We start from the raw sequence: 13,329 nt of genomic DNA, 5'->3' as shown, positions 1-13,329 counted from the left end.
GTGGAGTTAGCGTATTATGTATATTATGTTTTATATTTTGGTTACTTCAATCATTTTAATTTTTAAACAATGGTTATTTTGACATTTTAAAAGGTTTCATTACGAATGACTATTTTCGTCATTTTGACACTTTAATCCAAAGTAAAAGGGGTTATATATAATTTTTGAAACTATAAGAGAATTATATACAAAAATACTAAACTATAGGGGAGTAAAGTGTAATTTTCTCCTTATAGATTTGTCCTTATTTTTCCATCCTCTTCCTCTTTTGTCATTTTTCTGCAAGTCTATCCATATAGATACCACACGCCTGCCAACTGACACAAGCTTGTCCGTTCTTGTTTTCCAATTTTTTGTCTGAAATCAGAGTCTTGTAGCCTGAGCAAAATACAGGGGAGATGAAAGCAAATGGCAAGCTCCTCAGGCTTGGTATCGGAGCTAAAGATTGATGTATATATGTTTCATCCAATCTTTTTTTCGCTTTTTCCTTTAATCTTACTGTGGTTTCTCTTCAAATTAGTTTCAAATTCGAGAAAGAATCAGCCACCATCGCCACCAGGACTTCCGATTATTGGAAATCTTCATCAGCTAAGCTCACTGCTTCACTATCCTCTCCACTCCTTAGCCCAAAAATATGGTCCAATCATGTTTCTCAAATTTGGTAGTGTTCCAACGGTTGTAGTTTCATCAGCTGATGGAGCTAGCCTAATCATGAAAACCCACGATTTGATTTTCTCTGATAGGCCATTTTCGAGCACAGCTAATAAACTTCTCTATAACATGAAGGATATATCGGTAGCACCCTATGGCGAGTATTGGAGACAGTTAAAAGAGTATTTGTGTTCTTCAGCTCCTGAGCAACAAAAAAGTTCAGGCGTTTCGTAATATAAGGGAAGAGGAAACGTCGATTATGATGCAGAAGATTAAAGACGCTTCTTTGGATTCGACACCTGTGAATTTGAGCGAAATGTTTGTTTCGCTGACTAATGATATTGTATGCAGATCGGCTTTGGGAGGAAATACGGTGGAGGGGAAACTGGAAAGAAATTCAAGCTGCTGTTGGGCGAATTCTTGGAGTTACTGAACGGAGGAAGTTTAGTCAAATCTGTGCCCTGTCTCCGCTGGATTAATCGAGTTAATGGTTACGATGCCAGAGTGGATCGCGTTGCTAGAGAAGTAGATGAGTTCTTGGAGGGCGTGGTCCAAGAAAGGTTGGATGGTGCAGTGGAAAAATATTCCTGCAGGCCAAGTGGTGAGACGATTGATGGTGAAAGCAGAGAAGACTTTCTTGATATTTTGCTGAAAATCTATAAAGATAACGCAACAGGTGTAACCATGGACAGGGACAGCGTCAAAGCTATAATATTGGTAAGCACAATTTTCTCTGCAGTGAATATAAAATCATTAAGCTTCATTTTCTCAGTCATAACTCATTGCGTCATCTCTGATCATTCTCACGGGCAATCAACAAAATTACTGTAAAACTATTGCCAAAAAGCTTTGGGCTTTGGTCAAGAGAATCAACAAAATTACTGTACAAGTGCACATTTTTTAGCTGTAGGATGTATTCTCTGCTGGAACTGATACCACGGCAACAGTTGCAGAATGGACAATGACAAGAGGTCTTAAGACACCCCATCGTCCTAAAGAAACTGCAAACTGAAATTAGAGAGGTTGTTGGTCTCAAGGAAGAGATATCTGAGGCTGACTTAGAAAAGATGCATTATTTAAAAGCAGTGACCAAGGAAACTCTTCTTTTACATCCTCCAATTCCGTTGCTGGTTCCTAGAGAGGCAAGAGAAGATGTCAAAATAATGGGATATGATATTGCAGCTGGTACAATGGTGATCATCAATGCTTGGGCAATAGGTAGAGATCCCGCGTATTGGGATGAACCTGAGAACTTTAAGCCAGAGAGATTTTTGGATTCCTCTGTGGATTTTAAAGGGCATGATTTCCAGTTAATCCCATTTGGTGCTGGTAGGAGGGGTTGTCCTGGAATCGCTTTTGCTGTTGCTAGTAATGAACTTGTGTTGGCAAATTTGGTAAGCAAGTTTGATTGGCAATTTCCCGGAGCACAGGGAAAAGAGTTGGATATGACAGAATGCCCTGACGTTGCAGTTCGTCGCAAAATTCCTCTTCTTGTTATTCCATCCCCACTTCCTTGAATTCTTAACATGGCCGAATGCTGCAGATTCTGTATTCTTGTCTTGACACAAGTGTTGGATTGATTCTTGAGAAGGGTTGCAATCGCACTGTGCAATACAAGGTCTCATCTTTGGCCTAGGAGCCGTGGTAAGTCTGGAACATTTTTTCATCAACCTCCCAAACTGGCAAACTTAGTCGGCCTCCTTCGACTCGATCTGAGACCGTCCATTGCACAGTGTGGTTACAGATGTTCCAAAACCTTGATTCTTACTCTTCGTGCTCTTTCTCCAGGCCGCTTCTTTCTTGTAATAAAAACTAGTAAATTTATGTAATTATGGCCTTAGCAAATTTCCCCGTTACAGTACAGAAAATAAAGAAAATCTTTCATCTCTGCTATAATTTTGTTCCACGGAAAAGGACTATTGATAGGGTAATCACATTGTTCGAATGCCAAAGACGGGAATCATTTTTCTTGGGACTTCAATCTTTTTTGTTTTAGTTACCAGATCAAAGTCTCGTTGGCTCTATAAGCCAAACCAACCAATTGAACTGAAAGTTTCCGGCTCAACTACATAGTTTATGCAGTAATCCTACTTCATTTCATCTTCAAAAAATTGTAGTATAGAAAATGACAGGCTCCTTATTTTAGGACAATGTACAAAGGCATAAAGGACCAAGTTAAAACAAAAAATTTAGACTAAAATTAGAGGCATAGAGTGGCTATATGCTGGTGTTTATTAACAAATGGACCTAATTGGAGGTATACAGTGGGTAGAACTAAGCTTTCCTTTTCGTTTTCTTATAATTGTTAAAATTAGTTTGGTAGCAACTCATAACCTTCGATTTTTATTTTTATTTTTTAAAAAAAGGGAATAAGTGTACGCCGGAAGAATGATGGGATTTTGAAATTAGGGTAAGATTGATGGTTGAGATCACCCCATTTCAATTTTGAATGGTTGAAATAAATTTTGAGCGAAAACATAACATTCATGGTGAAATCTGCAATTGAATGATACCCCCATGCAGATCAGTTGTGTTACTGCATAGACATGTTGTTTGTTGAGTATATAATAATTGTTTGATCATATAAATTACAGATCACAATTAGAGCCTTCGATCCTTAAGCCCGTTGTTCACAGTTGAAGTATAGAACAATCATGCTTAATGACTCTTTAGGACTCCTGGATCTACAATTGGTACATCAATTCGAGTAGAATATCTGTTTAGAAATACTAATCTAAAGATGACAGCAAATTTGGTTAATCATTTGGTTCGATGAGAAGATGGATGACTGCTATTGTCTTCACAATCACATCATTGATTTTTGGGTAAAATTTTTCCCCTTATGGTTTAGCATCTTTTCACATAATCCTCTATGATTTCGAAAGCTGTACATAATTTACTTATGGTTTGAATTAAAATGTCAAAATAATGGAATCTACATTGTACAATATAGTCAATTAAAATGTCAAAAGTACACCTATGTACAGTTCAAAAATATTTATTAACCACGGGGGATTATGTATATATTTAAAAAAATATAAGGGAGTTATCTGGCAAAACATTAAATCATAAGGGGATTATTTAGTAAAAAATAAAATCATACAGGATTAAATTATTATACATATTATGTTTATATATTTTAGTCACTTTAGTAAATTTAATTTTTAAACAATGGTAATTTTGATAATTTTGATATATAACCATACGGAGTTAAAGTGTCATACATATTTCGCTTATATATTTTAGTCACTTTAGTCATTTCCATCATTTTTATACTTTAGTATAAATTATGAGAGGGTTATATATAGTTTTTGAAATTATAGAGAAGTTATATGAAAAATCGCTAAACCAAAAGCCCTTAGTTTTTTCTTGGGTTGTAGTTAAGTAGGTACATTGAGGAATTACCAATTCAGTCCAAACATTTTAGATCAGTCCCGAAGCTTTTTTGTTTTTATTACAAGTTTACCAAACTTGTTATCGTGAATAGTACAATAGTAATTATAACTTGTGATGGGATGGATTAGAGTAATGCCAACTTCCAATCGACCACAGCACTCTATTATGCAAAACATTATGAAATAATCCCTTATAAAATCGATTTAAACAATCTTGTTAGCCGTCAGAAAATTGAAAATTTGAAATTGCCAAGGAACAAGACTACAAATCCAACCAAAAAGCAATATCATTAATTTTGGCCACTGAAGCTTGGAATTCAGCTCTACGGAGGGCTGAATATTGCTTTCTGAGATAATTGCTGAAGCTTTTTGTCCGTGGCATCATTTTTGGCTGCTAGACATTGGGAACAAAATCTAAAGATAGCTTATTTTACATCTCTTGACAAGAAATCAAAAAACTAATTTAGTAATCGAAATGATGATCAAAAGGCCCCCTTTGCCCTTACAGTTAATGAAAAGGGACCTAAGATAGATATATATACATATATATATATATATATTGAATTTTTGCAACAGCATCACGTCTTAAAGAATAAAACATCCAATACAATCAAGTCAACTACACGGACAAATAGAGTTCATTACAAGTCATCTTGTATCTACGAGTTTAGCAATTGGGATACATGGAGTTGTACGGCAAGGAATAAGGACTTCTGCAATTGGCACTTTCGATTACATAATTTTGTTTGTGCCTTAGATTAATTGGAGTAAATCAAATGAGCACGATTTCAATTATTTCAATTTTCCTTTATAAAAATATGGCTGTTTTTATTTTAAAAGTTAACGACTTATATTCGAGGCACATCAAGTTTGCCTGGACTCCTAGATGAGCATGATAACATATCAGAAATGGGTGTGAAGAATTAGGATATTTAGTAAATTTTTTGCATTGGACTGGAGGGAAGTAGGCGAAGGAAAAAAATAAAAAGAAAAAAAAAAGAAAAAAAGTGTCTTAAATATATTTTGTGTATATATTTTGGAAGTAGGTGAAGCAATTATTGAGATATATTAATTTTAATCGTATTAGTTAAGTGATTATTGAGATATATTATTTGTTAAACTTTTTGTTCTTGACAAACTTTTTTTTAACGTCCTGGAGGAACGCCTTTGCCATAATTGTCGTTTCTGATATTGTTTCTCTGAATGCTTTTGGAACGTCCTTTTTAATGATCATCAAACACAGGCGATTTGATCTCTCCCACCTTTCCTTATTCCTCTTTTCATCAGATGTACTCTAATCTATAAGAGGTGGAGGAAAATCATCCCTTAACGCAAAGTCGAGATCCATTACTCCAAGAACAATTAAGAGATTTTCTTTTTAGAACTTGAAATTTGTGCCATTCAGCATAGAAATATTATTGATATTGGTAGTAATATTTGTAAGATCATTCGCAACTGAACAGAAAACATAAAATAGTTAAAACAAACTTACATACACCAAAAAATAATAATAAATTTAAATAAAGGTAACCCCATTTCAAGATACCAATATTTCATTAATATTTTGTCTTTGAATAAAAATATTAACTTCTAACTGATATCTTGGCGCAATAATAAACACTGATAATAATAACATGTTAAACATAAATTTTCCTTTGGGTCAATTTATAATTCACATGAAAAAATTCGAATAATCATCACGTGTTTATTACTACAAGTGCATATGCAATTTTATTAAATATTGACCTTCATTTGGGCTGATCAATATTAACAAAATTACAAGCACCCAACTAGTTCTATTTTAAAATAAATTAATTTTCACAAAAGAGGTCATTTTCGTGGCATATTGTTTCAATTAATTTATTCTTATATATATATAATCATACAAATATTCAAATTTAAAATTACACGATGTACACAAAATTTTCGATCAAAATCAACTTTAGTTAATTCTGATCAAAATGTGGTCAAATCAGTCAAATCTTGTCAAACTAATCAATTCTGGTCAAATGTATTCAAACCAGCCAAATTCTGGTCAAACCAGTCAAATGGATCAAGATTTATTGGATTAAAAGTCCATATCTATAACTTGTCCCAAATTTATCATTCAAATCCAAAATTTTCTTGAAATCCATAAATGTCTTATAAGACTATATACCTAGTGAACCAATCTTATGGACTTTTTTTTCAAAAGTTTAAACGTGTTGTTTAACTTTATTAGGGTTCACACAAATTAGACACAAATTAGAGAAACCCAAATTTCCTTAACATATTAATAAGTTACATATCATGCGGGCCCTACTAAATATTATGTTAATCAAAACTCTTGAATGAATAAACTAAGAAAACAAGCCGCAAGGCTTTTTGTTGAAATAGGGAAAAAACGAACAACTTACCAAAACCAGAAATCAAGGGCCGGTTTGGAACCTGAGTTTTTTGGGAGTTTGTCTAAAACTTTACTGTAGTGTACTGTAGAAGTTTTTGAAAAAATTTTGTAGAAATTTTTGTAAGGTGAAGGTGAAATTTTTTTTCCTTTTCTTTTTTTTTCTCTTTCTCTTTCTTTTTCTTTTTCTTTCTTTCCTTTTTCTTTTCTTCTTCTTCTTCTTCTTCTTCCCCGTTACCTCCGCCGCCCCCTGCAAAAGCTCCCCCGTCGCTCCCCTCTGCCCGCAACCCCCCTCCCCCACCCCTGCAAAAGCTCTCCCTCTCTCTCCCTCTGCCCGCCACCCCCCTTCCCCACCCCTGCAAAAGTTCCCCCACTCCAATACTGCCAACGACCTTTCTGCCACCGCACCCTCCAAATCCGCCATTGCGTCCACCACAACCCCAACTACCTCGGTTTCGACTGCGCCGACTTAGCCATGACCCTTTCTTTTAGACAGCCCACTACCCATTTCATGACCGTAGCCGGGCATGCCCCTGCATCTCCACCGTCCGCGACTGCGCGTGGGTTTGGAACGAGTGACTTTTCTAGCAGGTGTAGCGCGCCGAGCTTGTCTTCGTCGGATCCAGAGCTGAAATGAAGCTCCGCAACATGAAAAGTTTCTTCCAACTTGGTAGCAGATAGTTGCGGCGGCGGCAGAGAATCAGGCGCTTTTCTTGGTGGGGTGGGCTCCGAAATCTTTGGCTTTTCTTGAGTTTGCTGATACGGGTGTATAAAATGGTGAGAGATGAGGGAGTTAGTCAGTGGGAACCTCAATTGGGTGAAGCTCTGGGAGGTGTTTGTGGAAGATGAGGATGATTCCGAATCGGGTTTGGTCGGTGCATGTGGTGGATGAGAGGAAGACGGTGGATGAGGGAGAGGAGGAGGAGGAGGTGGTGGTGGTGGTGGTGGTGGTGGTGGTGATGTTGGTTTTGGCGTTGGCTGATCAGAGGTGGCTGGGAAAGGGAGTGTTGGAGAAGTGGTGGTGGTCGGACTGAGCACTGTTTGAATACAGTTGCGAAAAAATCCGCAAGAAAAAAGTGGACGGGGTGCAATTTTTAGCTTGGGGTGTTGAGATTTCATTACCGGCACGGGAAGCGGTGGTGGAGGTTATGGCCGGTTGGGTGGGGAGGAAAAAGAAGAAAAATTGAAGGGAAATTTTTTGTATATTATTTTAAAGTGTGTAGGTAAAAAATTTTGATAAGTTTTTTGGGGTTCCTGTAGCAAAAGTTGTTAAAAAACTAGTAGCTAAAAAACTTGGCCAAAAACTTCACTTCCAAACAAGCCCCAAGTTAACTTATATCATGGAAAGTATGTGGGTCCCACATATTATGACTCGTGCCAACATATCATGAGGTTCACAAAATTCAACAATCAAACAAGACAAGCACATGTAATCCTGGAACCACGTGCATTTGAACCATGTGCCAACTAATCATAACAAACAAAGCAAATATCTATACTTGATTGTGCGTCATGCTTATTGATTTCGACAAAGCCATTGATTTATATGCAACCAAAAGCAATGAATTGGATAGTGCAAATTTACCGAAAATATAAGCAAACAAATTACATTAAAACCACAATTCAAGATTGTCAACTAGCGCACAATCAAAACAAAAATAATTCTAGTTAAAAATAACTTGAAAACTATGAATTATTAATACCAAATTATTTCCTAATAATCAACCATATCCTGCTCTGATACCACTTGATGGTGGTTGTTTATATTAAGTTTTGATGAAAACTATTACCTATGAAGTCCAAAATCTTTATGGTGATTATTAAGAAATAAATTAACAGTAAAATTACGGAAGTGTACCTGGATTCATGTTGACTAACTGACACTTGAATCCTCAGAGATATTGGAGTGATTTTCTAAGTCAACAAGTATTCGCTAATCACTTAAGAGATCTCTTTAATTTCTTTCTGATATCTTTGATTATGAGACAATTGTGTATTTTATTTGATGGTATTTAGTCTCAATTTTAGCCACTTATTATGCAAAGTAATGGGTTTCTACTCGTAATTGGTATTTGTGTCAGTTGCAAACGATTAGTGTCAAAAGTGATGAAAAGAGGCCAAATTCTAGAAGACTAGTCATTCTAGAGCGTGCCCACGTCAGAGACCACAGAGTTGTGTAAAAAAGACAGACCACGGACTTATCCTTGGAAGCCGCCACTATTGTTGGGAGATACGTTATGAAGCTGCGTAAGATTAGGAAACATCTTCAGAGACTCTTTTGGCAACAACTCAAGGAGAAAAATAAGGAAATGGATCCCTTATAGATACAAACCACTTGATTGGCTAGAGAGGTGGCAGCGGAATTACTTTAAAAGAGCAAAAGCAACCGACTAGTACACGGACTTGTCATCTTTTTCTTTTCTTCCTAACGTGAGTTGGGATTTCGAGGTTGCTAGATTAGTTGCTTTACTTTTTTCATGAACAAAAATTACATTAAAGCTTTGGATTGCGTCTTCGTGATGAGGCAAGGCTAAACTCCTTTATCTTGTTAAGAAATAATCACGGTCCGGTGCACAGATAATTGTGAGATCTTTTTAATTGTTTTGCGCTATTTTGAATTCTGCGTTCGTGGGTATTTAATTATTCTTTGTTATAATAGGCTATTAGTGTTTGTATCTATTGGATTAATGTGGCAAGTTATTCAATTGTCTGAATAGTATACTGCCAATTAAAACGGGGGTGCGTATCATTTGATCGTCTTAAAATTAGTGACAAACGGCACAATTTCATTGCCTTGCAAGTAATTTAATTTGTATCGTAGGAATAGTTAATCTAATCTAAATGAGCCCGCATGTGTGTTTGTTAACTAGAATTGGATCTCTCCAATTCCTAAAACTGTGAATAGATTAAATTTCACGAGCGTCTCTGGGGTTGTCTATTTTACAAGGGAGTGGTTTACGAGCGTCTCTGAACCACCATATAATTAAGGAGAGATTAGTAGTTTGGCGGTTGTTGAATTGTTTTAACCAATTTATTTGCGAACGTGTGAATTAATTCAGGTATCTATAATCAATTGTGTGAGCCGGTGTCAAAATTATTTCCTTAATTGGATTGTGTCAATTAATTGTTTATTATATTCTGTAGTTACTACACTTCTTGCAGTTGAAAATTCAGTAACCTTACGTCTTTAATTTGTTCTTTTTATCTTCCTTTCTAAAACCCTCCAAATTATCTGTGTGTGATAAATCTACCAGTTTCCTGAGGAGATGACCCTACTCACCACTATGTTCGTTCAATTTTGGGAGTAGGTCTTAATATAAATTTTATTTTTGATAGTTTGACAACTACCAAATTTTGGCACCGTTGTCAGGGATCTGGTGTTTGAAGTTATTTATTGCACAGGCTTTGTTTAGCCCATGTTTTATGCCTCGATCTTCCTGTACAGGAACACTCGAATTTGACCCAGAGATCGAGAAAGCAGCAAGGAGGGAGACTAAGTTGCAAAAGCAACAAGTTTCAGCGGCAATACTTCTCGGACTGGAACAAAATTCTGACTTAAGTGATTCATCCGTTGAATTGGAAGCAGACTTGATTGGACCCAACGAAACAATGGTAGCCCAAAGGATTTTGAGGGAACTTGCAACCCCAAATGTTAACCAACAGCCTCTGTGCATTACGTATCCTGACACTGAGTAGGCTTTTGAATTAAAATTAAGATTGATTCATTTGTTACCTACTTTTCGCGGTGTTGCAGGTGAGAACTCACACAAGCACTTGAAGGAATTCCATGTAGTATGTTCATCCATGAAACCTCATGGAGTTATGGAAGAACAAATCAAGCTGCGCGCGTTTCCTTTCTTCCTAGTAGACAAGGCTAAGGACTGGTTATTTTACTTGCCATTGGGGTCCATCACTACGTGGGAAAGATTGAAATGGCAATTCCTTGAGAAGTTCTTCCCAGTCTCTAGGGCCATCAACATCAGGAAGGAAATATGTGAAGTTAGGCAGGCTAATGGAGAAATTCTCTATGAATATTGGAAGCGGTTCAAACAGTTGTGTGCTAGTTGCCTGCACCATCAGATCCCTGACCAATTGCTGATCTAGTATTTTTACGAGGGACTGCTACCCATGGATAGAAGTATGGTAGATGCAGCGAGTGGCAGTGCTTTAGTAAATAAGACAACAGATGAAGCCAAACGCCTTATCTCGAACATGGCTGAGAATTCTCAACAGTTTGGAGTCAGATTTGAGGCAGTGACTAGAAGGGTCAATAAGGTAAATCATTCTGACCTCGCAAATAGATTAACGGAGCTAACTACATTAGTTCGTCAAATGGCTATAGGGCAAGTACATGCAACTAAAGCATGTGGGATATGTGCTGCCCCTGAACATGCGACCGATATGTGCCCGACCCTCTAAGAAGACCCTCACGAGCAAACCAGTGCCATGGGAGGTTTGCCTGGACCATCCCAAAGGAGAAATGACCCATATGCGCCCACATATAATCCGAGGTGGCAGAACCACCCCAACTTCAGCTATGCTCCAAATCCCTTAGGCTTTCAACAACCATTCCTGCAGAGACTGATAGGGTATAATTTGTTAGTAATTTTATTATTAATTTCCCCTTTTACCCCTGATAAATATTGTGTTAATTGCTGATATCTACTCATATTTGGTATCTGGACTTAATTTCAGGAATGAAACAGAAAACTACCAAAAAGGAGGGATTTTATGAAGAATATGGAGACTTCTAAGGGATTCAATCCTTGGGCCCTTGGATTGGTGGGGACCACAAAGCTATAAGTCATTTGGGCTCTTCAAAAAAAGCTACGTAAAAGAGACTTGGAACAAGAAGTACTTGGGAGGCTTTGTCCACATGTGTGGGGACCACCTAGATAGCTTTAGTCTATCTTTCTTTTGTTTCTTAAATAGGGAACGTAGGGAAAGAAGACATGGCTAGTTTTTAGTTTATCTTTTAGTTTAGTTTTTAGCCTAGTCTTTAGTTTTTCTTTCCTTCTCCTGACTGGCCTCTGACACACGCCAGGTGTTCGACAATATTTCCCAACGGGAAAAACACCTTTTATTCCTTACTTCCTAATAGAAAACGCAATGCCTTTGCAATTTATTAATTCGTGTGGTGATTTCATTATGCGGCGTGGCTAAGCCTTCCATCTAGTCAAGGGTCAACTCGACGGCGCACTCCCGAAAATCTGTAAGATCTAATTAATTTTCACGTGTTCCTTAATTTATTAATATTTGCACGTTGTCTGCTTGAATTTTCATGGGATTATTTTATTAATTGGATGTCAAGGGCCCGGTGTTCAATGTGATTTATTAATCTCGTGCCAATTTAGTCAATTAAATCCGTAATTGTTTGATTGATTAATATTAGTGGCAACTGGTGTGTTTACACATTAGGGGAACGTGCGATCTAATTTAAATAATCCTCGTAGCGTGTTATTGATTAGGGCTAGGTTTTTCTAGTTATTAATGCAATTGGAAAATTACTTCCTATGGTCGTACCTAGGAGTATTTGCTGATTAGGGGTAATCAACGGTCGTACCTTGGTTATCAATAATTTAAGGAAAAATTGGTCGTCAGACTATAACTAGCCTATTAATACATTAAGTAAACATCTCTTGCATCAATGATCGGATGATTGGACTGTGCCAGAGTAGTTGCGTCCTTGGCTAGAATTTATTTATGCTTGATTTAATTCCTGCTAAACTTGTGCTAGTTAATTATTTGTTTTTAGTTGGATTGTTTAATTATTTTTAGTTGTCTATCCACAAAAACACCCCCCTTTGTCACTGTGAGTTTGAAAAGGAACAATTACTCCCAGTCCCTGTGGATTCGACCCTGCTTACCGCTGTCTACAGAAATTACTTTTAGTTTGAGCAGGTTTTATTATTGCACAGGCTGACAACCTGTCAATTTTTGGCGCCGTTGCCGGGGACTGGCATTATTATTTGTTTCTTTTTAAATTCATTTTTTGTCCTAATTTTCTGGTTTTCTTCTAGTGTATGCCTCGATCTTTTCGTACAGGTGATTTGATTTTTGACCCTGAAGTAGAGAAGATCGCGCGTAGAACGAGGAAGGAAACCAGACAGCTCAGAGAGGAGCACTCCAGTGCTACATCTCAGAGACCTGAGTCAGGAGTTGAACCAACAGATTCATTTGGTGACACTTCGAGTGACTCGGAGCAAGAAGAAATTCCCATGGCTAATGCACGAACATTAAGGGAGTTGGCTGCCCCTAATTTAAATCAGCAGCCTTTGTGCATTACTTTCCCGAGTTTGAGTGAAAACACTTCATTTGAGTTAAAATCTGGTTTGATTTCTCTTTTACCCTCTTTCCATGATTTACCAGGTGAGGAGCCGTATAAGCATCTGCAGGAGTTTGATGTCGTGTGCAACAGCATGAAGCCCCCGGGCATTACAGAAGAGCAGATAAAAATGAGGGCATTTCCCTTCTCCTTGAAAGATTCTGCGAAGGACTGGCTGTACTACCTGTCACCAGGTAGCATCACCACGTGGGACCAATTGAAGAAAAAATTTTTAGATAAATATTTTCCTGCGTCCAGGGCTGTAAGTCTGAGGAAAGAAATTTGTGGGATCAAGCAGCACCCAGGGGAGTCACTCTATGAGTATTGGGAACGGTTCAACTTCTTGTTGCACAAGTGTCCCCAGCACCAGATAAGCGAGCAGTTGCTCATTCAGTATTTTTATGAGGGGCTCCTTTTTGGGGACAGGAGCATAATTGATGCTGCAAGTGGAGGGGCACTGGTGAACAAAACCCCTCAAGAAGCACGGGAGTTGATTGAGAGGATGGCAGAGAATTCACAACAATTCGGTACGCGAGAGGATTGTCCAATACGCAGGGTGAATGAGGTAGAGACAC

General features: G+C 37.5%; 1 protein-coding gene and 1 pseudogene across 1 annotated transcript; one reads left to right on the top strand and one right to left on the bottom strand.

The window, feature by feature from the left end:
• The first annotated feature begins 260 nt into the window (after positions 1-260).
• LOC113753008 lies at positions 261-2,547 on the top strand (annotated as a pseudogene).
• A 4,326-nt stretch (positions 2,548-6,873) lies between these two features.
• LOC113752275 lies at positions 6,874-7,548 on the bottom strand. Its single transcript, XM_027296395.1, has 2 exons — positions 7,423-7,548; positions 6,874-7,254 (listed from the first exon to the last, which is right to left on the bottom strand). Exons 1-2 carry the CDS (start codon positions 7,546-7,548, stop codon positions 6,874-6,876), a joined length of 507 nt encoding a protein of 168 aa, XP_027152196.1.
• Positions 7,549-13,329: the final 5,781 nt, after the last annotated feature.

The sequence above is a fragment of the Coffea eugenioides genome, chromosome 11 (genome assembly GCF_003713205.1).
Source record: "Coffea eugenioides isolate CCC68of chromosome 11, Ceug_1.0, whole genome shotgun sequence".
In the NCBI taxonomy this organism is placed as follows: domain Eukaryota; kingdom Viridiplantae; phylum Streptophyta; class Magnoliopsida; order Gentianales; family Rubiaceae; genus Coffea; species Coffea eugenioides.
Note: the sequence above shows the minus strand (reverse complement) of the source record. Positions and strands in the feature narration are given on the sequence as shown.

Coding starts and splice junctions, on each gene's coding strand:
- LOC113752275 (XM_027296395.1), bottom strand. CDS start 7,548: ATGAAATCTCAACACCCCAAGCTAAAAATTGCACCCCGTCCACTTTTT. Junction 7,255..7,422: donor CTCCAACACTCCCTTTCCCA/GCCACCTCTGAT, acceptor AACACCTCCCAG/AGCTTCACCCAATTGAGGTT.